The sequence below is a fragment of the Jaculus jaculus genome, chromosome 1 (genome assembly GCF_020740685.1).
Source record: "Jaculus jaculus isolate mJacJac1 chromosome 1, mJacJac1.mat.Y.cur, whole genome shotgun sequence".
NCBI classification, from domain to species: domain Eukaryota; kingdom Metazoa; phylum Chordata; class Mammalia; order Rodentia; family Dipodidae; genus Jaculus; species Jaculus jaculus.
Window position 1 is genome coordinate 109,145,710 of NC_059102.1, and position 26,152 is coordinate 109,171,861.

At 50.6% G+C, this 26,152-nt stretch overlaps 1 protein-coding gene across 2 annotated transcripts in view; it reads right to left on the reverse strand.

Annotated features, from left to right (window-relative positions):
- The window catches only part of Gabbr2 (gamma-aminobutyric acid type B receptor subunit 2), a 439,836-nt gene that overhangs the window by 204,315 nt on the left and 209,369 nt on the right, over positions 1 to 26,152 (reverse strand). For both annotated transcript variants that reach the window (XM_004656955.2, XM_045141789.1), the window contains exons 4-6: positions 23,535 to 23,636; positions 6,675 to 6,740; positions 883 to 1,083 (exon numbers count right to left, since the gene is read on the reverse strand). In XM_004656955.2, the coding sequence (XP_004657012.2) occupies positions 883 to 1,083; positions 6,675 to 6,740; positions 23,535 to 23,636 (369 nt within the window). The remainder of the gene's footprint in view (positions 1 to 882; positions 1,084 to 6,674; positions 6,741 to 23,534; positions 23,637 to 26,152) is intronic.

Genomic DNA, 26,152 nt, shown 5'->3' on the forward strand with positions numbered 1-26,152 from the left:
CCTTTGCTCCCTTTGCTCTAGCTGCGGAGCAAGGACTCAAAACACATGAGGCTGTGGGGGACATTTCCACATTCAAACTGCCCTGCCCCAAGTGGAAATCACTTTACCTATTGAACTGTTTCCTAGCTAGATAATTCTTTTTTTTTTAATTTGAGACCAAGTCTTGCTAAATAATAGCCAAGGCTGGCTTGGAGCTCACGATCCCCCTGCCTCAGCCTCCCCAGTGCCAGGATAATGTGTGTGTGCCGCCACAGCCGGCTCAGGTTGGGCACCCACGTGCTGACCACAGCAGTGTGGTGACACTGTCACTTGTGCGCTGTTGCTCGCTCTTTGAGGGAAGGCAGGCAGGGGCCGGCAACCCCAGTAGCCACGGGCAGAGGCTCTGAGGACTAGGTCCCCTGCTCATGGTCTGTTCTTGGTTATGCCAGCACTGCGGTACCCACACCATGCCAAGCACATTGGAGGATCTGCTGTCAATCCTGAGAGTCCAGTGTAGAGTAAGGCTTGCTCAGCTGGTGACAGGTAGTAGGTGTGGACTCAGCTTAGCTGGCCTGCCTGCCATGTCACCCCAGGTCTTTCCCTCTCCACCTAGGGAGTGTCAGTAAGATGGAAATCGGGGAGACAAAGCCATTCCTGGCCAGAGGATTCCAGAATGGGACTGTGGCTTATGGCCTAACCTGAATGAGTGGTGTCAAACAAGCCAGGTCTCCATCTCCTAGTACCCTGTATCTTGTGCCCACCCAGGACCCACACCTCACTGGATTCTCTCACTTCCTGGAGGGACAGGAAGCAGAGGGCAGTGACCACCCCAGGCAATGCTTATGCAACGGTCAGCGACGTTACTAGCCAGGACTGGCAGGGGACGGGCAAAGCCCCACTTACCTTCCCTGAGATCGTTTTGATCTGCTTGGAGCTCAGGGGCTCGAAGTCCACGCCAATGTAGCCCTCCATGGCAGTGAGCAGGCTCCTACGCAGGCAGCGGGACGAGTTGGCCTCGGCGTGCACCTGCTCCCACCACGAAGGCTCGTACCAGCCTGGGATGATCCACTGGTACTTGCTGCCGAACATGCTCTCTTCAAAGGCCTGCAGGGATAAGCAGAGGGGCAGTTAGTGGGGCAGGCAGGGGCCAGGGGAGTGTGGCGAGGGCCCAGCTCCCTGCTTATGGAGGGCGTGCAGCCTGCTCGCTCCTCCTTGCTCTCTGTGAAATCCAAACGGGTTGCTCACAACTTCCAGGTGAAAATCATCCACACTGAAAGAATTAGGGCCTGCACAAACAAGGGCCATGTTTTCTGGAGGTAAAGGGAGAAGTGTGTAGCCAAGAAGACTAAAGGTTCCACACAACACACAATAGCGCTGCATAGTTCACCATGAGCTTCCCAGTGGTCCGATAGAAAAGGGCAACCAGGTTATTTACATAGCTCTCTTTATCCAGAGGAGAAAACATACCAGGTCTTCGGGAGAACAATGTTTTCTGTTCTTTAACCCTAAAAATATTCTTCACCTGGGGATACTGTCAAATCAGCCAGTGTGGCACTGCTACAATCTTTGCAACAGAGTTTTCACAGTGGTGTGTTGGTATTACAAGCATTAAAAGATTCGTTATTTGTATGTGTGTGTGCATGCACGTGTGTGTGCACCAGAGCCTCTCACCACTGCAAACAAACACCAGACAACTGCACCACTTTTTGGGTCTGGCTTACATGGTTGGCATGGGAATTGAATCCATACTGCAAGCAAGTGCCTTTAACTGCTGAGCCATCTTCCCAGTCCCCAGGTATATTGGGTTTGTCCGTCCCCTTTATTAAAAGGCAGCCTTTGTGAAATAAATAAACAAAAAGGACCTCTTTAAGGCCACACAGGGAAGTTGGGAACCTCAGCCTGTCAACCACCATAAGGTCTCAAAGGTGCATGGCCTGCTTCTTGTGGCAACCGAGAAGCCATCAGGATGTCCGAAGGCAACGCCATTTGGCATTTAGTTCTTGTACTTATTTTACATTGGGAAAAGCATGCTTCGATAGCCTAGATGCAGAAAACTCCCTTGTAAGGGTGCTCTGGTCTGTTATCACTAGGCCCAGGATCAAGTCCTTTAGTGTGGGTCAGTTCCAAGCAGTGACTGAAGCCTAGGAGGGATGTCAGTGAGTGTGATGGGCTGTACGGGACACCCTGGGTGGTGAGTGCTCGGGATTCCTCGTGCCCTGGAAAAACCTGCCCCAGTGTGCAGCACTGCATGGGGCAGAGGTGAGCTGGGAGGTTTGTTCTCCGCATCAGCTCAGATCCCATCTCCACCCACACCCACGGTTGGGTGATGGCCACTCTGAAGAGCCCTTCAACTGTCTCAATGCAGTGGTCACATTACCTCTTCTGCAGTCTCCTCTGATAGCATCAGACTCTGGCCTGCCTCATTCTGAGCACTATAGTTCTCATGATGCAGCCTCAGCTCATGGTCATTTCCCCAGCAACTACGTTATAATGGTGCCCTAGTAGAAATTGTTGTGCTAAATGCACAGACCGCTTACTTGATGAGAAATCTGAACTGGACAAAGTGGGCAGTCTTGTGTGCTGCCCTCATCCAAAGAATGGGGTTCACTTTGCTGAAACACTGTTTCCAGGAAAAGCTCATGCCAGAGAAGAGGCTCATTTTTTTTTTTTTGAGACAGGGTCTTACCAGGCAGCCCAGGCTGGCCTTGGGTTTGTGATCCTCCTGACTCAGCCTCAGCCTTCCCGGCGCTGGGGTGATGCATCACTACATCCGGAAGGACTATACTTTGGAACTAAAAGAAAGTCCTAGAATCCTAGGCCATTCAATCAATGGCAAAACCTGTGAGAGCCGCAACCCTGGTCTTCTACGCACAGGGGATCCCGCACGTGCTGTGCCCCGTCAGGGCCAGGCTTTCCTGCGTGTTATTTATTCGCACAGGAGCCCTGGGAGGCGTGTGCTGCTCCATGGTGACATTCTGGCTCCAGGTGGGAGAATTGGCCCAAACATAGCTAATGACACTCAGGGCCAAGACAAAACTATTTCTGAAGCACCCTGGTTTTCTTAGCACAACAAAATGTCATTCTGGAAGCTTCCTGATCTTAAGGGGCTGAAGCCTTACAGGAAAGGCATGTTACATAAGAATGGTCAGGCATTGATTAATCAGAATAAAGGATTGCCCCATGATGTCAAAAAAAAAAGGTCAGGCAGGAGGGAGGGAGCAGACTTGTTGCGGCTCACTGAGCCCAAGAAGCAAGCATGTGGTAACCAGGCAGTAGCCAAGCAGCATCTGATCAGCATGTTCATGAATTGCTCCTTGAAGTGAACTTTCCAGAAGGCAGAAGCTTGGTGTATGAGGATGGCTGAAGCTGTTTCTCCCATAGCTTTTGACCTTCTCTGGAAACGAGAGGGGAACCCAAGGGACCCCTGGCTTCCAGCCACTTGGTCTCTCAGTGCTTCCTCAGAGCTGACCTGCCTCCTGGGGGCAGGCAGGGCTTGAAGGAGATCCTGAGAGCCAAGCTGCATCACCATGGCTTCCTCTTGTCCCTTCTCTGGGTGACACAATATGGCTCACATCACTCTCAGGGGACACACCTGGCCCGCACTGGACCTGCCGTTCTGGACTTGCTTATTCTGGCTCTTTGTCTCCTGTCCAGCTGTCACTGTGCTGTCCCTACGTTCCTCACTCCACTCTGAACATGCCACTTACCTGCGGTAAGCATGTTTGTTACCCATGTGTGAGGGGCAGAAGTCAACCAGCTCCAAGGGAGCACATGACAGGATGTGGGAAGGAGGCTGCCGACTGAGCCACGTCATTTCCTGAAGGTGAGGGGCTTCTGTTCTGGTCCCCTGTGTTCTGAAGGGCCAAACTTACAGGACACTAGAGCTTTGAGTGGGGACTCAAGCCCATGTCCTTTGCTAGATGAAAGGTAGTGCCACACGTGTTCTCCTGGCGTCTCTAGGACTTAGCCAGGCTGGGTATACAGACAGCACTCAATATTGGCTGTGCAGCAGGGACCAAATGCAATGTCTTTCTGCTTCTTCAGCCACCCACTTTTCACGTTATCTACCTGTGGTAGGTGTCGGGGTGTCCCAGGCCCATTGTGATGGGCCATCTGGGGTTTGCGTCCTCTGGCCCAGGCACCACTTTGTATTAGCTTCCCACACGGAACAACAACGGGCATTTCGTTTAACAGGATCCAGTTTCCTCTCACCATTAGGTTTTCCTTTACACCTTCCCCTCCCCATACAAGAGGGACATTTCCTTTTTCTTCAGGGTTCCCAGCCATATACCACATCAGAAAAGCAAGAATACACCCTGATGATAGCCCGGCTTTCTTTAAAAGCCACACCCCTACCCCCCCCCCCACCCCCGCAGGCTGACAGGCAGGAGTGATTATGGCTTCCAGTTTAGAACCAGGCAGCTGTGACCAGGAATGTGCAGGCACTCACATAAGGACACTCAGCTGGCAGTGCTGAGACCAGAATCCAGCTCTGAGGGCTGGGTACTCAGACCCACCCGCTGTGATGGAGGCGGAGACACAGTAGTACGTACGCCTGGCTTCCTGTGCACCAGTCAAGGTGAACATGTCTCCCTGGGCTCTGCATAGGCCCCGTGCTTGCTGGCGTGCCCTCTTGGTGGGCAGCAGCTCTGAGCTCTGGAGCACAGTAGGTGAATCTGTCCTGCCTTGCCATCCCAAAGGGCCAGGAGGGACTGAGGGGCGCGGGGGGGGGGTCCCCTGATCTGAGATCCCATCTTTTCCAGTGCAAGGACATTGGTGGACCCTCTCTAGGAAGACGGTTGCAAAAGCAGGGAGAATGGAGTGGGCCAGGTCTTTTGTACTGAAGCAGAAGCCACTAGGAAAATCGCCCAGTGTGTGACCCAGGAAACGCCTGGGCCACGTGGGGCTTTGGGCTGGACTAGGAACAGGAGGTCCGTGGGCATGCATCTGCTGGGCATTGTCATGGGGCATGCTCATGCGGAAAGTTTTTCCTGGAGTCATTTGTTTTCTTTCTTTGGACAAAATTAAGCCCTATGTGTACCAGTTCCTTGAAAGGTCTCAAAGATTCAGGGAGGCATCCAGCCCAACTTCTTCCTAGAAGGTCCTCCACACTGGAGCTTACGTTCCATTCTCAAAGGAGCCTCAGTGGAAGGACAAGGCTGCCTGAGTTGGAGACGCACAGTTAAATCTGTGAGATGGGTTGCTAGGGGCGTTTCTCCGAGGTTTTCACACAGAGAACCTTTCTGCTACTCTTGTACATGCCCACCTTCTACCAGCGGTCGGAGGGCCCAGAGTGTGTCGGCTCATTTCACATACCCAGAGAGCCAGCTAGAGGCAAGGTGTTACCACTCCCCTTTTCAAATGCGCATGCCGAGGCTGGAGTATCAGAGGCAGTCCCCAGCAGTAGGGACTGGGCTCCTGCAGCGGACTTCCCAGTGGTGGTTCACCCCTGGGGCGTTGGCTCGGGGAGATTTCAGGATGTGTCAGCAAGTCTCATTTTGCCCAGGAGTGTTCCATTTGGGAAGACCTGTGTGGCTTCCAGCCTGTCTGGCTCCTGCCTCTCTCCTGAAACAAGAGCCCCAGGCATCGGGTGGACAGCCCCGGCTGGGCTTCTGCAGCGGCACACAGAGGGACTGCTCTGTCCTGATGTGAACTTGTGGTGGGCTTACACTGGAGTAGTTACGGTGGTCCACAGAGACCCTCAAGGTCCCTTCTCAACATTCCTCAACCCTGACTCGACCACCTTGAACTTGGGCAGTTCAATCTATTCCAACATATCTTATAGCAGAATCCTTCGATTTCCTGTGCTTGGGTTTCATCAGCTGCAGGGCTTACTCAGGCTCTCTGTACCCTGGCTGTGCCATCTCACACATCTCAACACATTTACAACTCCCACGCATCTGTCGTTTGTAACCTCGGTTAAGATACTGGCACGAAGAGGTGTGAGAACACAGATCTGTGGTCCACCACTACAGACGGCGCCAAGAGTAACCTCAAAGAAGCCATGGTTGCTGGGGAGACTCTGACTCACATATCTGGGCTCTTTGTGGACCCGTCTCCTGACCTTGGGGAGATGAATCCTGGAATGGAAACAGGCTGTATTCCTGGGTCAAAGCCCTATAGACATAAATGCAGAATATCAGGAGAAAAAGCTCGTGTGTTGATTGCATGGGTTGTATGGGTGTTGATTGGGGGGGGGGGAGTGTACCTCCGCTCACCAAAGTTGGCTGAGGGCCCTTGGCGAAGCCCCTTTGCCTCTCTAAAGATGGTCACAGCTACCACCCATGGTTGCAAGCTCACTTGATGAGGTATAAAAACACCTCAACCTGCACTAGGTATATAACTTATGGCTGTAGAAAGGATTCAGGACGAGGTGGAGAAGAGTGGAGAGTTTGTCCTCCCTGTCTGGTTCTGGGCCTGGCTGGCGGGGCGGGGAGGGGCCTGAGTCACCCTCAGACATCTGTTGTGTCGGGAATCTGGGCATCCCAGGGGATGCAATCAGAGGGACGGTGGAGGTCCCTGTGGCTGCTCACTCTGAGCACTTGAGCAGCTCCAAGCAGAGACAGGAGCAGCGAGCACTCCTGCTATACTGGGAGGCCACATTTCACTTGGGACTCTGGTCTGACTGTAGTGACCAGGCGCAGGAGGAAGGGCTTGAGGAACCCAAGACACAAGACACCGGGTGATTCACTTACACAGCAGAAGACTTTCGCCGCCATGTGCTGGTCAAACTGGCCCAGGATGATCCTCACGTCGTTCCCCTGTGGGCAGAAGGACATGTACAGGACATGAGTGCTGACATCTCAGGGCCAGGGCCAGGGCCAGGGGGGCCATTCCTAAGCCCAGGCTCTCAGCCTAGAGCTCTGCCTGGCAGGGAAGGAGATGAAACCTCCTGCACTGTGCGGCCTGGCAGCTGGCTGTGTTTTTCTTGGTACATCCTGGGTTACCCTTCCCAGGGTAAGACTGTGTGGGCCTGGAGTCTCCTGCTCCCTCCCCCAAGGACACTGGGCTATCCCCTGATCTCCTTCATTCTACCTGCAGGGAAACTGAGGCCAGAAGAGGATGGCAGAGCCGAGACCCCAGCTGGCCACACTCCTCACAGTGTTCTAGACTTTTCTGTGTTCGACAGCCAGCCTCTCACATAGTTCCGGGAGCACACAGGGCTTCCCAATCCCCAGCTTTCAGAGTGTCGTGAGGCTGTGCTCAAACCTCTGTCCTCCTGAACCCTAACAAAGCCTCAGGTGGCCTTGATTGTCTCCCTTTCCTCATCTGAAAAATGGGGACAGAGGTAGTACCTACTTTCATGAGTGCTGGGAGGACCAGGTGAAGCACTTCTGTAAAGTGCCTCACACAGTGCCTGGCACACAGCAAGCGCCCCCTAAGTGCCAGCTGGTCATCGTGTTGGCAACTCCCTACGGTCCATCTTTATTTCTGAGGAATCTGCCTGCAAGCTCTACCACTGGGATTGCGTCCGTCATGCCATGTGGCTGACAGGCGCGAAATGTAGGGACAAGCTCCTGTAACTCATTCACACGTTTTCCAGGTATCTGCCTGAGGCTCCTGATCACTTTCTGGAGACTGGGAATCAGGGTACACCCTGCCCCATAGAGAGCAGGGTCCCCTCGGGAGGTCAGCAGGGGTTGGCTGGCACCTCTCTCATGCTGGCCCATCCTTGCAGGCGTCATCTCCCTGCCAGTCTCTGTCTCCTTCACAGGCCGTTTGATGCCCGGAGAAGGAAGCACGCCTTCCAAGATCAGTTTTTAGCATCTTTCAAAACTGGAAAGTGCTGACTAGGGGTCCGGTTTTACTCACCATGTACTTTAGCCAAATAAAAAAAAGGCTGCATGCTAAAATCATCCATCATACGCAAGCAAGGATGGGAAGGGGGGAGGGAGGACCCACGCCTGCTCTGAAAAGGACTTGAAAGGACCATTTGCAGCACAGTTGAAGGAACGCGAGAGCCTTTGTCTTCACCACGCTTGCAGAACTATAAAAAGTTCTAAGCTTCTTCCGCTCGCTCGTGGACGGACTCCCAGGAGAATGCCAGGGTCGTTCTGCTTGGTGGCTAAAAGCTTTCAGCACTGCTTGCTGCTAACAGCATCCATCTGTCCATCTATCCATCTGTTCATCCGCCTGTCTGTCCGCCCATCCTCCAGTATTTATTGAGCACTGTTTTTGTTTTTTGCTGAGCCCTAGCTCTTAAACAGTAGAGCAGGACTAGCCTATTGGGTTTTGAAGCCAGAGTAACTGGGTTCTGATGCCAGTTCCACCCAGAGCATCTGTGTGTTGTGGGCCTTAGTCTCTTGAAGCCTGCCTCCCGTCATGCCTGGAACAGGGACGTTCTCTGCCCTGCTAGGTGGTCAGCACTAAAGGAAACCCACCTGCTTATCTTCAAAATGCTCCTCCTGGCCCCCTCGCCCCTACTGCTTCTTCCTGTACAGACTCCCCAGCCATTCCTTTTCCTGCGCTCCCTTGGGTGTCACCCTGCTCGTTCCCCCTCACTGTCCCTTGGCAGTCTCATCACACTCCCAGTTGCACACCCTGGTTGTGCTGTGGGCTGCCAAACCCTCTGCCCAGCCGGGGCTTGTCTCCTGCTGCCCCACAGGACGCCCTGACACCACTGTTGCCCTCTCCTGCTCCTCCAGCATGACTGTCTAAAGTCAAGTCTTTATCTTCCCTAAAACGCCCCTTCCTCCTCCTGTTTCCATCTCGGGGAATGGATTCTCAGCCTCCCACTTGCTGAGCTGGAGACTCGGGAGTCATTTTATACTCACGGCTCTCCTTCCTCTCCCACACTCCATCTCCAATGCCAACGTGCTGGTTCTGTCTGTTCGCCAGCTCCCGGGCGTGCTCATCCTTACAGCCACATTGCTCTGGGTCCAGACAGGGCCATTCCTTCCGCCCTCGGGACTACCTGCCCTTCCCCCACCCTTTCCACTGGCTTCCACAGAGCAGACAAGGGGGTCACACCAAGGTCCAGATATGACTAGAGATCTCACATGACTTCCTGAGGGCTATCGGTCAAACTCTGAGACCCCTAGTTGTTTGAGATTCTTCACTAACTCTTCCCCTCTATGGAAGTAAGAATGAACTACCTGCAGATCCCTAAACACACCTACTACCCACTCATCCATCCACCCACCCTTACATGCATTCATCCGTCTACCCACCTGCCTATCCATCAATCCCTCCATCCTCCCAGCCACTTGCCCATTCACTCATTCCTTGAGATCCATCCACACATCCACCCCTTCGTCTTTCACTATCCTTCCACTGCCCCTCTTTCTATCTTCAGGCTATCTGTCCATCCAGAATGCCTTTTTCTCTCCTCATTCTCCCCTCATAGTTGTGGCTCACCCCTTCTTTCCAAGATTGGGCTCCATGCTGGGCTTGGTAGCTGTGGTGGCTTGATTCAGATGTTCCCCATAAACTCAGGTGATCTGAATTCTAGGTTCCCAACTGAAGAGGATTTGGGAATTAATGCTTCCTGGAGGCAGTGCATTGTTGGGGGTGGGCGTATGGGTGTTATGGGTGTTATAGTCAGTTTCCCCTTGCCAGTGTTTGGCACACTCTCCCGTTGTCTACTTTATGTGGGCCAGGGGGTGATGTCCACCTTCTGCTCATGCCATCGTTTTCCCCTGCCATCATGGAGCTTCCCCTCTAGTCTGTAAACCAAAATAAACCTCCTTTTCCCACAAGCTGCTCTTGGTTGGGTGATTTCTGCCAGCGGTGCAAAACTGACTGTAACAGTAGCCATCTCCCTATTTGGGCAGGGGACCCTGCACTTGCCTCCACCATGGCACAAGTCCACCTGCTCATCTCTTTGCCTGACGCCAGGGCAGTGGTCCCTAGGCTGGCATAGAGCACAATTTGTATGCATGCATTTAGGGCATGGTACAGTATACAGATGTGGTAGCATCAAACTTTCACCGCCAGTCCTTAGCTATTTGGTAGGGGGTAGACATAATCCTCACTGTATTGATGCCTGAACTGTTCTGGTACCTGGTACCAACTGGGTCCACATGCCCACTTCGCAAATGCCCACTTCTCAAATGGACAGAGGGACCCACATCTCCATGGCTGACTGCCTGACCAACTGCTGACAGATAAACAACCAGCTCTGTTGTTTATGGACCATTTAGTGTCTCTGTTGTCATGACAACTATGCTGCAAGGACCACCTGGTTCTGGGCTCCTGGCTGTTAGGTTTGGGTGGGCCTGAGCGGTTCTGGCTCCTCCTCTCAGGGCCCTGGAGAAAGACTCTGGAGCCAGGTAGCCCGAGAAGCAGGAAGCTGTTCACATCTACTATGATTCTAGCGAGTGGGAGGGGCCTCAGCATCCCTCAAATGCTAGGGCACGGAGAGCCCAACATCTGGGTACAGGAGAGAGACAAGAGTGGGAAGGACTAGGGCTTGGGGTGCTCCTCAAATGAGCATGCATATCCCCAGGCATAAGTTGGCATACCAAAGTTACGATAGCATGGCTAGGTTTTTCAAGACAGGATTTAGGGAACTGAGAGTCTACACACAGGTACACACTCACACAAGTGCTAGAATTACACTAGTTAGTGCTCATAGCTTGGGCCTTTTCCTGTAAATCCAGAGGAGAGAAAGAGAAAACTTGTATTGACAGTGGCCTGGCCTCTAGCCAAGTCCCCTCCCTGCCTAGAGTAGAGCTCACTGGGCTGGTCTAACAGCCTGGAGCAGTGTGTGTGTGGGGGGGGGGTACTGGGAGGCTGGCCTAGTGGCACAGGCCTGCCTGTAATCCCAGTTACTCAAGAGGCTGAGGCGGGAAGATCATGAATTCAAGACCAACCTGGGCTACAGAGTTAGTTGCAGGCAAGCCTCGGCTACCTAGGGATAACCTGTAGCTTAGTGGGAGAGCACTTGCTTAACACGCACAAGGTTCAAGTCCCAGGACAGCAAAACAAGTCAGTAAATAAATCAACTAGAACACTGGGTGTAGGGAGGGGGAGCCAGGAGTGTCCCTGAGGATGACAGTGACAGAGTAGAGCTTTAATCCCCAGAGAACAGGCAGGTGGCTCTCTGTGACAGCATTTGGGAAATCCCACAACCTTTCATGTACCCAGCTCTACAGGGAGGACTGAAAATGCTAACTTCTTCCCAGATGGGATTGGATGAAAGCAAATGAGGTCACACCCTCAGGTGGCCACTGCCCTAGGGAAGGAACAATCTGGAATGAAAGGGCCCAGAGAGTGGGTGAGAGGTAGAGAGAGGTGCCCAGTGCCACCCCAGGACCTCATAAATGCAACAGAACCCATGAGGCAGAAGCTGCTGGACTGTGTCTCTGGAGAGTAGCCCAGGCTTGCCCTAGCCCAGACAGAGATATTCTTTCCTCTTTCTCAGTTTCAGTCTCATCTTCTGTCTAGAGTTCTTTGTTTCCAAAGGGTGCTCTAAGGACCTAAAACCACACGTATGCATGCACATACCCACACAAAACACCAGTGAAGGCTAGCGTGATTCAAAGAACTAGTGTAACCTCGCTCTGCAAGGACCCAACACGGTAAAAATAAGGAAGAATGCCAAGATCTGTCTAGCAGTTGAGTGGAACCTTGGCCCTTCTCTGGGAAAGACACACCATTATCATGCCCACTTGAGCAAGCCGAGGCTGAAAGGGTTCAGCAGTAGGTGTAATGCTTCAGCAGAACCCCCAGCTGCAATGAAGGGGCAGCTGCCAACTGCTCCCCATTTCATCCTCCCCTTCAGCTGAGAGGGGGTACACCATGTGTGCACACCCTGCAGACAGCAGCCAATCTGATCCACTGACAGAAGACTCCTGTGTGGGGTCCCAGCTCCGCTGGGTATATGTGCTAACCCTTTGGACTCACCCCTTTTTTCTGAGCGCCTATCTTCTATCAACCACTTTCACATGAGTTCCATCCTTGGCTCAGAGGTGATTCAACCTTAGATGCTAGGCCGTGCAAGCATCTAAGGGGCAGCCCAGGCATCCTCCTGAGGTGGGTGTGGCCCCGGAGCCTTGGGCTGACCCTGCTCCCTGCCTGTGGCTGACCTGGCTGAGGAAGCCACCTGGGCCTGAGCTTCGGAGCTCAGCAGATGTTCAATGGATTGGCTGTGAGTGGCACGTGCAGTCCCAGGTGACAGAAGGGCAGACAGTGAACAACATCAGGGGCCAGACCAACCTCTGGAGTATGGGGCCCTGCACGGAAGGCCAAGGCCAGCCTTCACACAGACCCCTGTGTGACCTGAAGTCTGTCACAGGCCCTCCCTCTCCAGCCTGCACAGGAAACCAGAAGCCACCAAGCTACTGGAGGCTGAGCCCGATGGGGACTGATAGGCAGCCTGACCAGACGTAGAGGCTCTGGCCAACACACCCAAAGCCCCATGACTAGCCTGGGGTAAACTAGAGAGGGCCAGGAGAGTCCTTTCCCAAAGCTGTCCTGGTTTTAGTAGGCTGGTCTCCCCACCCTACAATAAATATGCTCTCTTATTTAACCCAAATTCATCTCTCTTAGCCTTTCCCCCCATCAGATATGTCCCTAAAGCACAGAAGCAGGAAACATGCATTCTCACTCCAACAAGGGCAAGAAGAGAGGACAGCCCACTGGCAAAGCTCGGTATTTCTTTAATCCCTGTATATTTAGCACTCCTCTGGCTTCAGATAAAAATAATATTTTTCCTTCTCCAGATCGCTGAGCGAAACTGGCCCTCGGGCTTCTGGCCTGAATGTATGTAAAGGCGTCTGGCTGGGGGCAAGGGGGACAGAGAGCGCCCAATCCCCACTGTGGGACTATCTCACAAGACAAAGGCCAGTGCAAGTCTTTATGGCAGAGTGGGGAGAGGGTCTTCCACAGAAGTCTGAATCCCACCTCCAGGGCCTTTGGGGGTACGCACTGTAAATGGGGCTAAGCTAGCTGATCGTCTAAATGGGCACACTGTTATCACAAGGGTGAAAGAAGTAGAATGACCCAATTGGGGGGGGGTCTTCAAACAAGCAGTAGCTTGAAGACAGAGGAAGCGCCATCAGCGAGAAACGCATGCCACCTCTAGAGGCTGGAAGACGAGGGAATAAGCTCTCGCCCTAGATTCCAGAGCAAGCAGCTCTCTGGGACACCTCAACTGGAGCTTGCTTGAGGTCCATGCTGGCCTTGGGAACAGTGAGAGACACATGTGGGCTGCAGCCGCTCAGCCTCGTCCCTGCAGCCACAGGAAATGAACGTGCCTCCTCGTGGCAGGCCTCCCGACCCGAGGCCGATTCCACTGCCCTCCTCTCTGGCGGGCCTAGGGCTTTCTTCTGCTGCTGCCGAGCACCTGGTAGCTTTTTAGTCAATGTTGGTCCTTTCCTGCACCATTTGAGCCATACAAATGCCCACTCATATTGGCAAAGAACTGGGATATTTTTAAAAAATAATAATTTATTTTATTTATGAGAGAGGGAGAGAATGGGCGTTCCAGGGCCTCCAGCCAGCATAAGTGAACTCCAGATGCATGCGCCACCAAGTGCATCTGGCTTACGTCGGTTCTTGGGAATTGAACCAGGGTCCTTAGGCTTTGCAGGCAAGCGCCTTAATCACTAAGTCATCTCTCCAGCCAGAACTGGTCTATTTCTGAGGCTCACTTTTAAAAGACCACATGCCTCAGTGACTGAGACAGGCCCCATCTCTTGTCTTTTTAGAGTGGGAAGCCTGGCTCAGCTTAGGAGTGAGTCTCCCTGATTCCTCGCTGGAGCTCAACCGTTGTGTAAGTCTGTGAAGATGAGCTCACTGGGGCTCACGGCCTCGCTCAGGCTTCTCGCTCTCCTCTCCTCCACCGATAGAAGCTGCAAAGCCCCTCCCCTCTGTTTCATTGCTGCGAAGGCCCAGGAAGAAGAGGCTGCTTTTAAACCTTTGTGAATGAGCATAACCTTGGAAGACAACAAGCTCTGGAGGAAATCTTCCTGCTACCAAGGAGCCAGTGGGCATGCAGCTGAGAGCAGGCCATGCCCGTTAAGCACCTGTCTGCAGCCTCACTCTGGCACCGCACTTTCAGGAGCCCACTTATCGGCTGTGTGGCTTCGGGCAGGTGTTAACTTCCCTGAGCTTCGGTTTCCCTACTTGTAAAATGGGGATAATGACAGCTCTTACCTTTAGGGCAAGCAACCACAAACATTTTCTATAAAGGGCCAGATAGTAAATAGTTTATGTTTCATAGGCCATGCAGTCTCTGTTGCAATTACTCAGTTCTGTTGCTATAGCACAAAAGTAGCCAAAAGCAATGGGGTAAATGAATGTATTCCCATAAAACTTTACTTATAAAACTGAGATGGTGGGCCAGATTCAGCTCATGGGACATTGCTTGTGGACCACTACTGTAGAGTGAGTGGGAGGAGTGAACCAATGGATAAAACTGTGCACAAAGCACATACAAGAAAGTGTCAGTCATCAGTGGAGAAGCAGAAGTGAGGCCGAGGGAGGACAACAGGTTAAGTGTGTTGTAGAATCATGAGCAAGGGTAGAGCTACAATGGTACTTCAAACTCTGAGTTCTGAGCAGAATCACACACACAAGTGCAAGCACACACAGACACTCTTACACATAATCACACACCCACTTACATACACATGCACAAACAGGCACTCAAATGCATGCACACTCACACAAACACACTCACGAATACACATTTATATCACACACCCATACACACACAAGCATGAACTAATGCTCACGCATTAATAAGCACTCATGCATTTAAACACGTACATTCATAAACGTGTACCCATAAACACATTCAAACACAGTCACAAATGCACACACAACCACACACCCACTCACATATAAGCATTCATAGGCATATGACCATAGGTGTACACATGGGCACAAATTCATATACATGCACATGTGACACCAACTAACACGTTTGTATTAACACACATGTATTCACACACATGCATATGCTCATACATTCACACTTATGCACACAATTTAACACTGTCATACAAACACATGTACGCACTAACACATACACATGCATGCTCACACAAACACACATGTACTCACATGCACATGCTCCTACACTCACACACTTGTGCACACTCAGGCCGTCACACAAACACATATGTACACACTAACATATGCATGTGCATGATTGTATATGCACACGAACATGAATACCCATGCACACACCTTTAGGCTATCACACAAACACATGTACACACACACACACACACACACACACACACACACACACACATGCTTGTACCCGATAAACCAAAGGGAATCCTGTGAGTGACCTCTAGAGGGAGCGGTATGTCTGTGAAAGGCAGGAAAGGGAGTTACAGTGATGGGCAGATCCCAGGGGCTCTGGGCCTGGCAAAGTTCTCTGACTTGGGTGATGTCCTTATAGGATTCATTAGAGTATTTCATTTATGTGGTTTTGAATCTGTTTTGTTGCACAACAAAACGCTTTTTAAGGGCTGGAGAAATGGCTTAGCAGTTAAACACTTGCCTGTGAAGCCTAAGGACCCTGGTTTGAGGCTCGATTCCCCAGGACCCACGTTAGCCAGATGTGCAAGGGGGTGCATGTGTCTGGAGTTCGTTTGCAGTGGCTGGAGGCCCTGGTGTGCCCATTCTCTCTCTCTCTCTACCTCCCTCTTTCTCTGTCACTCTCAAATAAATAAATAAAAATGAACAACAATAACAAAATCCTTTTTAAGCCGGGCATGGTGGTGCCTGCCTTTAATCCCAGCACTCAGGAGGCAGAGGTAGGAGGATCACCATGAGTTCGAGGCCACCCTGAAACTACACAGTGAATTCCAGGTCAGCCTGAACTAGAGTGAGACCCTACCTCAAACAAAAACAAAACAAAAAACAATCCTTTTTTTTTTTTTTTTTAAAGTTCCTATTCTTGGGTCTGGAGAGGTGGCTTAATGGTTAAGCCCTTGCCTGTGGGGCTTAAGGACCCCAGTTTGAGGCTCAACTCCCCAATATCCACGTAAGCCAGATGCACAAGGTGACATATGCATCTGAGTTCGTTTGCAGTTGCTGAAGGCCCTGGCGCGCCCATTCTCTCTCTCTCTGCCTCTTTCTCTGTCAGTCGCCCTCAAATAAATAAATAAAAATAAACAAAACTTTTTTTAAAGTTCCTATTCTTTCCATGACAGTGTTGTCCTCTTCCACCAGACAACTGTGCTCACATCTCTGGCCCAGAGTCAGGGGCCATGAACTACCAATGCCCAGTCGTTGAACTAGCACACGCACCAACATGCCCCAACAGTGAGACTGTAATGAGGGGCTGGGTGACTTCAAGAAGGGCAGATGCAGGCTGGGCGTGGTGGTGCACGTCTTTAATCCCAGCACTTGACAGGCAAAGGTAGAAGGATGGGGGTGAGTTCAAGACCATCCTAAGAATATATAGTGAATTCTAGGTCAGTCTGGGCTGGAGTGAAAACTTACCTCAAAAAAAAAAAAGAAAGAAAGAAAGAAAGAAAAAATAAAAGTAAAAGAAAGAAAAACTAGAAAGAAAGGTAGATGTAGCACCTGAAGTGGACAGAAGGGGAGGCCAAGGCCTGGAGTTTGCTCCTGAAGCCCTATGTTTGGCCTCTGCTGAAATTGGGTAAGGGGCTTGCTGGCCCAGACTGGTAGCATGCCTTAAAGCTCCTTATCCAGAATAGACTAGGATGAGCTCAGAAGGCCCTGGGGTTTCGCCACACGGAAATGAGTTATTTCCTAACTATATGATACAAAGGTTGACAGCAGTCTACCAGATCATCCTTATTAATTTCATTGTTAAATGTCCTTCTTTGGACTGGCTCATCTGCCCAAGACTGGGACAGATGCAATGAATGTCTCCCAAGCCCAGGCCCCTCTGTGGCTCAACAGACTCTCTTATTTTATTGAGGTGTCATTTGGAGCAGTAACAATCCACTCACCTGGTAATTTCACAGCAAACTGCCCCCTCCTCAGTAGAAAGCCACCCTCCTTGGTCCTACTGAGTGTCTGGGCCTTAAATTCTCTTTGGCAGAATTCTGACTGCATCATGGTAGACATTTGCCCAACCTTTAACCTTTCAACATCATTTTATTGTAAATTATTTTTCATATGTTCTGGATGCCTGGCATACCTGTACTTTTGACACTGGAGACAGGAGGATTGAGAGTTCAAGTCCACTTGGACAATGTAGATCTTGTTTTACAAACCAAACCAAAACCCAAAACAAACAAAACCCAAAGAACACAGACTATACGTGCTTGTCTTTTATTTATTTTCTTAGGTTTTTTTTTTTTTTTCAAGGCAGGGTCTCACTCTAGTCCAGGCTGACTTGGAATTCACTCTGTAGTCTCAAACTCACAGCGATCCTCTTACCCCAGCCTCCCAAGTTCTGGGATTAAAGGAGTGTGCCACCATACCTGGCTCTTGCTTTATCTTTTAAGGGTGAGGCTGACCTATGTGAATTTCTGGCTAGAATCCTCATGGCTGTCTGTAATGATCTGTTCTGAGCTTCCAGTTTTCACATTTTTGAGAAAGGGACCAGAGTTTCTTTGCTTTTATCTTTTGTGTTTGAGCAGCTTCTGGTTCTACTTACTACCAAATGATTCAAAGCTTTCTTTTAAAAAAACAAACAATGTTTGACATACACAAACTGTGTCTCTTGTGTGCAGTACTATGTGGGGCATGCGTGTGTACGTGTGTGTGTGTGTGTACAGATACACGTGCCCCTCGTGTGCAGAGGCCAGAGGGAGACATCAGGTGTTCTCTGTCTCTCTTCCGCCTCATTTCCCTGAGACAGTGTCTCAGTGAACCTGTTTTTCAGCTAGCACTAGCAATCCTCCTGTCTCTGCTCCCTTCAGCTCTGGAGTTACAGTCGTGTACCGCACACCCATCTCCTTACGTGGGTGCTGAGCATTAGACTCAGGTCCTCGTGCCTGCACAGCAAGTGCCCTTGCCCCCTGAGCCGTCTCTCCAGCCCTCACAGCATTCCTCAGCTTAGATTTCTCTACATTGTTTTTTCTTTGCAGTGCTGGGAATGGAACCCGAGGCGCTGTTCAAGCTAGGCAAGGGCTCCACCACTGAGCTCACCCTGACCTCGTCTCTAATTATGAGACACATGTGCAAAAGGCCTCTTTGTGTCCCTCTCCTCATTTAGATTAGGAGCTCTGCACCCTTTTTAAAAATCTTCCCTGTTTTGTAGGCTTCGAGAATGGAATTTGGAGCTTCACATCTCAGTTATTATTACTACAGTACCTGTTTTTATTTTCTGTGTGAAATTACATGTGCTTTTCTATCTGGTTACACTCTTATAGCAGTTATTTAGACTTGGCTCTCCTTCCATGGTTTCTATGGTCTTGGCTGTTCCTATCACGACCTCAGTTATAAAACGTGCCACTGCTCTCAGCTGGCTGGTGGAGGTCCCCAGGATTAACTTCAAGAAGGGCACCTGGCTGGAACATTGTGCAAGCTTCATATAGCACAGTGTGTCCCAGCAGTACCATTTGCTCTGGGATTTAATGCTACAGGCAAGAGAGGAGCCGGGGTCTGGGGCCCTTGAGGAAAGCATTATGTTTTATTTTTCTTGTTCTGGTCTAGATATTTGAGGTTCTCCTTAAAGTTTGTACATCAAAACATTTGCCAAAATGTTTCTGAATGTCACTGCTTTTGCACCAATGTAGCCAGAATGAAGAGTGATCAGCTAATCTGTAATAAGACTCCACATTTATGCTTTTAACTGTGGATTTTGTAGTTCGAAAGAGGTTGGCTATTGGTGACTTCATGTGAGCCAATCTATGAGGTCTGTTTTGAGTCCACTTAGGTTGGTTTCCTATTTTTAAAGTAAATTAATCATTGAAGAAGCATTTTGTATTTGCAGCAATATTGTAAAAATAATATAGAGAGTTCTCACACAGCACTCACCAATTACAAACACACACACACACACACACACACACACACACACATATATATATGCGCTATATATTAGGCAGCATAAGATATTAGGCAGTATGCTTCATATACAATATACTGCCTAATGATCCAAATGAAACTGATACATAACCATTACCCACTGCCCATCATCTTCTCAAACTTTACTTTTTCCTATGTCTGGGCTCCTTCTAGGATGCTGTGGTGGTTTGGACGTGGAACGTCTCCAATAGACTCATGTGTTTGAGTGCTTAATACCCAGATGGTGGCACTCTTTGTGAAGTTTGTGGAACCTTTAAGAGATGGAGCCTTGCTGGAGGTAGTGTGTCACTGGGACCCAGCCTTGAGGTGTTAGAGTCCTGCCCTGTTTGGCACTCTTACCCCTTCTACTTTCTCCCCTTTGATGGGAAGATGTCTGGTTGCTCTGGCCACATTGCCCATACTGTGATGAAATGGCTTCTTGAAACTGTAAGCCAAAATGAACACGTTCTTTCCATAAGCTGCTTCTGGATGGGTATGTTGTGCCAGCAATGAGAAAGTAACTAATCCAGATGCTACAGCACAATTATTTGCCACATCTCCTTGGGCTCAGACAGTTCCTATTATGGTTACCATGGCAGTGCTGACAAGCACTGACCAGACACTCAGTAAGCTGGCTTCAAATGGAGTTGGGCCAAGTATTTTATTATCCCTGGGTTCTGGGTTGGCTAGAACACAGCTGTTCACTATTGACTCTGACCTTGATGGCCTGGCTCTTCCTCTGTCAGATAATGCTTTCTTCCCTCTCTCATGATGTACTCTTGGGAAGGAAGCAACCTAATAAGTGGGGAATTGTTACAGGTTGACCGTGAAATGTTCCCCATAGGCTCACGTATTTAAACACTTGGTCTCCAGCTGGGGCCACTGTTTTGGGAAGTTATAGAATCTTGAGGAGGTGGGGCCTACCTGGACACCACTAGGAGTGGACCTTTGTGTTATAGTCGGGCTCTGCTCCCTGTCTGCCCCCCCCCAGAATGTGAGGAGTCCCTGTTCAACACTCCTACCACCATGAACTGTGCCATGCCTGCCCCATGATGGGATGATAGCCCTAAAACTCTGAGTTAAACCTCTCGCCCCTTGTGTTTGTTCTGCCATTTATTTTATCACCATGTTGAGAAAAGTGAGTAACGGAGTCATTATGGCCTACCTTCTTTGAGCATGAAGGATCTAGATTAAGTTGCTTGGAATTCTGTTGCCTCACTCTCTCATTTATTCAATCACTTGTGCAAGTATAGATTTGTGGGCATTTATTATAAACTTGGGGATACATACCAATGCTACTTTTATTGATCAAGTGCTCCAGCATTGGTCACTGGAGCTCTTGCATTTTTTTTAAAAAAGTTTATTTATTTATTTATGAGACAGACACACAGAGAGAGAAACAAAGAGAATGGGCATGATAGGGCCTCCAGCCATTGCAAACAAACTCCAGACACATATGCCACCTTGTGCATGTGGCTTATGTGGGTCTTGGGAATTGAACCTGGGTCTTTTGGCTTTGCTATCCCTCCAGCTCAGGCTCTTGCTTTTTTTGGGGGGGGGGCATTGGTGCCTCTGTGATCCCATCCCAACTGCATGAGATGCTGTCCTGAGCACTTCATTTGGCACTGCAAGAGGCTCCAGGGTTATCTCACCTACTTCCTGCCCCATGGACCCAGCTACTTCTTACAGTGGCCCTGTTCTCTCCACCGTACCATGGTGCTGGGACCTAACTCTGGCGCCTATGTGTGCTGTTGTCATGGGGTGTTTGTTCTGCGTTTGCTTTTGCTTTTGGTTCAGGTTCATGTGTCCGGATTTCCTCTTTAGCAGCCCCCTTCTCCAGTATCCACATAGCTCTTTTCTCTTATTGGATTGATCTCTTTGGCCATTTCCTCTGAGTCCGGGCAGAGCATCTCAGGTTTGTCCTCCACCTCATTGATTTTCCCTTCTCCTGGCAAACTCTGCTCTCTGCTGCCTCCACCCCAGATCCCTTTCCTGCTCCGATACAGACTTTCTTCCTTGCCCCCTGCACCTTGACTACAATAAAGCAGAGCCTTGCTTTTCTTCCAAGCTTTCTAGAACTTAGTGCCTTTTCTTCATGTGTCCTCTGTTGACTTTGTCCAGACTTGGAAGATCATTCACACACACTCCCAACTCATTGGGCGAATTAGGTTTGGCGCTAGGTAATGGGAAATAAGACAATGACCAACCTAGCCAGAACCTGTGCTCTGATGTCTAATGGAAGAGGTCAGTGCTAAAACAATGAGATAAAGTGGATAGTCTATCCAATGTTGCAGCAGGCTGAGGCTGTATAGGTATGTTGAAGTCCTAACCCCAGGATCTTGGAATGTAACCTCATTTAAAAACAGGGTCACTGCCGATGCAAGTTAGGATGAGAGGACTCTTAATCCAACATGACAGGTGTCCTAATAAGAGAACAGTGTGGAGAGAAGTGGGAAGGGGGTGTGTGGGGGGAGGTGCCACAAAAGGCACAGGTGGAGCTCAGCAGCTGCAAACCAGGACCTGCCAAGGACTGTGTTGACACAGAGGCAAGGGGAAGGGCATAGGGGGACCTAGAGCCTTCAAAGGACCCACATGTCTATCTCTCGATTTGGGAAAGAATACATTCTGTTCTCGGAAGCTGCCTTGTTTGTGGTGCTTCGTTACCACAGCCCCAGGAAACTAATACTGATGTCGATCCACGAAATGGAGACAATTAGGAGAAAGGAAGAAGTGGGAGTTTGAGGAGCAAGGACTTTAATTTTAAAAACAGCATCGGCGGAGGCCTCTGGGAGATGACTAAGCAAAGACTAGAGAAGGCCCAGAAAGGGGCCACACAGGTGTCTAGGGGCACCTCGACACACAGCAAACCCTGGGCCAACAACCAGCCCACTATGCTCTGGCCTGTGCTTCTGGGCTGTGCAATGCTGGAATCCTTTCCCAGGACCATGATGCAGGGTGCTGTGGAGAGCCAGGCAGGGGCAGCACTGACCTGGATTAGAATTCCTGCCCTCCACTTCCCCTAGGTATCTCGGGGCAGTTCTTCAGGCTCCCATCTGTGAAGTGGGTCTACAAAACCTTCCTCTGCTAGAGGGCTTTGGGGAAGCCCATGTGAGAGGACAGAAGTCAAGGGTGAACAGGGCCAGCCAGCCTTGGGTCCATGGCCTGAAAAGCTGGCTATTTTGGTTGTTCTTTCTTGTCATCACTCATGTCACTCCTCCAAGTTAAAGTGGGTTGAAGAGCACCCAGTTCCGCCTATGACTTCATGCAGACTTTTAACTAGCACCTCGCTCTGCACACAAAGCCTTTCAACTCAGAAGCCCTTGAACTCAGCTGGGCTGCCAAGGCCAGGGGCCATTTCAGGTTCCTTCCCCGGGAAGAAGCTCCATGGATGGCAGCCATAGCTCTCCCTCTATCCCAGTCTCTGGCCCCCAGTCTTCCAGGCCCTAACACCTCAGCTGGACCCTCACAACACAGCCTTTGCCCACCCCCTCCTGGGCCTTGGGCTGCCTCATGTGTTCCTATTGCTGCTCATGTGCAGAGGCTCCATCTGCCCTGGAGGAAACAAGGAGGTAGTACCTGGCTTCTCTGACTCCCCACCTCTGGGCGGTGGATACGCCCATCTACAAACTGAAATACAGCTCAGAAGCGCCACTTCCTGTCTGGTGTAACCCTGGGCCAGCCCAAGTTAGACACTAGCCCTTGGCATCTGGATTCTCCATGCCAGAGACTTTACCTGCGGGCATGAGGGGACAGAAGAGAGAAGTCCACAGCTTTGACACTTTTGTACAAACTGCCAGCTACTTCTGTGCACTCTTGTGGTAAGACCAAGCTTCTTAGCAACCAGCTCAAACCTCTGCTCCTGGCTTCATCGTGGTCCCTAGCGGCCCCCGCCCCCCCGCTACTGCAGCTCTGTGGAACCCCCACTGCTTCTGGCCGCAGAGGCACACGCCTACCACGCTTCATATCAGCCTAGGAGCCTGTCCATCCGAACAGCCCTTGTCTTGTGCTGTGTCTTCCTTGGAGCTTTGTCTGACTCCTCTCCCAGGTAGCATGGATCACTTCCTGCCCTTGGGTCCGGGTACCCTTTGTGTCCTTGAGCAGTGACTGTCTACCTGGCCATGCCATGAGCAATGTGAGGACAGAAGCAGGTCTGATGGCATCAGGGAGCCCAGGAGAGGGGATGGCTTCTGAGAGGAGTTGGAGAGAGTTTGTGGAAGAAGTGGACAAGTGACAGGTAGAGCCTTACAACGATGGGAACCTCTAGTTGATGTTTTCTGTCCCTAGAGTGAGTGTCGCTGGCTGTGGTTGGGAGCTGAGTTCTCAGTGTCAACAGCACTTTTGTGATGGGTGAGGCAGGTCCTGGCTCTCAGCCCTCCACAGAAGAGAAGATTCCACAGGCACCCTGCTTGTCCCTCAGCCCATGCGTTGAGGAGAGATAAACTTGCTTAGGCAGCTCTAAGGGCACTGTGCTAAGCTTGGCAGACAGTGCCCTCAGCGTGGGATACCCAGCAAGTGACCAGGATAACTTCCAGAAGCTTCTCTGATGTCTGAAGGTACCAAGGATGGAATGCAATGGAGGCCCAAACCAAACTTACGGTTGTGTCACAGGGAGAGCGTGCAGGGATACAGGGAGGATGGCCACGCTAGGGGCCGGCTGTGCCTACCTTAAGCTTTTTCACACTTGTGCAAGGGTCATTGGAGAAGCTTTCCGTGTCTGAAATCTCAATGTCCTCGCCGTACAGAACCCCGGTCAGGTCGTTCCTCACCTGTCAGCAGAGACAAAGCAGAGCCCAAGTGAGTTGCTACAAGGAGGGGCTGGTTTAGAGGGCTGTCCTCAGCAAACTAAGCTATCTCCTTCCCACCACTGCCACTGAGAAGGGAGCAATGGATCAGGCAGGGCCAGCCTGCTCAGCTCGCCTGGGAATTCCTGCAAGAGGCACGAGCAGGCAAGGATCTGGCTGGTGTTCCCTGACATTGCCTGTCCTCCTGTCCTCAGGGCAGGCTGCCCAGTTATGTCTGTTTATATTTTGCTATGCATTTGCAATTTTGTTCCCCTTAAAAAAACAGAGTTTATTTATTTGAGGAAGAGAGAGAGGGAGAGAGGGGAGACAGAGGGAATGGGCATACCAGGGCCTCTTGCCACTGTAAACAAACTCCAGATGCATGCACCGCTTTGTGCATCTGGCTTTACTAGGGCCATCAGTCTTTATAAGGAAGCACCTTTAACTGTTGAGGCATCTCTCCAGTCCATAGTTTCTCTTTTATAGTGAAGAAATACCCAAGACATTCAGACAATGCAGAACAGAGGAAAGAAGGGAAAAGTGGCACGAATCTGTGATGTTGTGACACACAGAATGACAGATGTGCGTGTGCCTGGAAGGCAGGGGGCTGCAAACTCTAGTGTCCCCAGGGCCAGCAATGTGGAAGGGTATCAGCACTTGGTGTTGGGGGGCTGTGACACACTGGGGACCAATGACCTTTTCAAGACAATAACTGTTTTGACATTGCAGTGCTAGAACACGGGCCCAGGAAACGTTTTTGGTGGTGGTAGGGGAGGAAGAAAGCAGAAACTTTATAGGATAATGCCTCTCACATTTTCTGTGCGTGTGTGAGAGAGAGAGAGAGAGCAAGCACATACATATGGAGGTCAGAAGACACCTTCAAGTCTTAGTTCTTCGAAACACAGTCCAGCTTTCTTTTTTTTTGCACAGGTCTCTCATTGGTTTGGGGCTCACTAATTGGGCTAGACTGGCTGGCCACAAAGCCACAAAGATCCTCCTACCTTCACCTCCCCTGGGATTACAAGTGTGCAGTCACATTTGCATTTTTACGCGGATACTGCGGAGTGGCCCCAGATGCTCGTGCACTGAGGCAGGTATTTTACCAACAGAACCGTCTCCCTAGCCCCTCTCCCATGGTTTTTCACGTTGACATTGTTTGGTTTCTTTTTTAAAAGTTTGGATCAGGTAGAGCCAACCTAAAGCATGTACCTGGCTGTGGTCTCTGCCATGCAGCTTTAGAAACCCCAACATGAGGTTGAGGAGAAAGAACGGGGACAGGGAAGGGGAGCGGTCAGTGGACCCTGCTTCCGGGTCTTGTTCTGTCAACGACGTGCTTGTGATCTGTTCCTTTGGGGTGACTGTCCTCCCTCCAGGCCTCTGATACTCTCTCTTTAAGAGAAGATGATCTTAAAAGCACTTCTTGTTCACCCCGCTGGGATAGCTATTATCAAAGTCAGAGAGCAACTAGTGTTTGTGGGGGTGTGGAGCTGGGGGAGCCCTTGGGATGTGCCAGTGGGAATGCACTGTGGTCAGCTCTTGGGGGAACAATGACAGCTCTCCAGTGGTTCAAGCACAGGTTACCACCTGCCCCAGCAGCCCTAGTCTTGGGGATAACCCCCGACAAATGGCAGCAGGGACTTCAGCTGACACTTGCAAGTCCTTGTATCACTTACTTTTCTCATGTGTGACAAGATACCCTGCAGAAGCAACTTATGGGAGGAGGGGTTTGCTTTGTCTTGTGGTTTGAAAGGACACAGCCCACCACGGTGAGTTCACAGCGGTGGCGTGTGCGGATGGGACTCCTCACATGTCAGTGAACCAGCAAGCGGAGACAGCCTGGGTTAGCATGGGGCCAGGCTACAACTGTCAAGGCCTCCCCCTCAGAGACTCACTTCCTCCAGCGAGGCCCCATCTCCTAGAGGTTCCACCTCCCAAAATGGTGTCAACAGCTGGCCCCGTGCAAACACTTAAGCCTGTGGAGGAGAGGCCACATTCCAACCGCGGCAGCAGTGTTCCTATGACATTACTCACAATGTCCAGACAGTGGAAAGAGCCCAGGTGTCTGTTGATGGATGGCTAACGAAGCACTCTGTGGTACACACATAGAGAGGCATACTATTCAGCCTTTATACAGATGAAATTCTGCTACATGCTACAACATGGGTGTGCCTCTAAAAGAAAAAGGCAGACAGAAAGAAATACTGTCTGATTCTAATTATGTGAGGTACCTGGAGAAGTTAAATTCCTAGAGACAGAAAGTGGGACAATGGCCACCAGGGGTGAGGACAGGAGGGAACAGGGAATTAGCATCAATGGATACACAGTCTCAGTTTGGGTGATGCAAAGGTTCTGGAGATGGGTAATATGACAGTTGCATAACCACGTGACTGTCCTTGTTACCACTAAACTGAAACTGTACATATGGCCCAGATGGGAATTTTATTATGTATATTTTACCACAGTAAGAAAAGCACTTCTTGTTATGAAATTTGCAGAAAAAT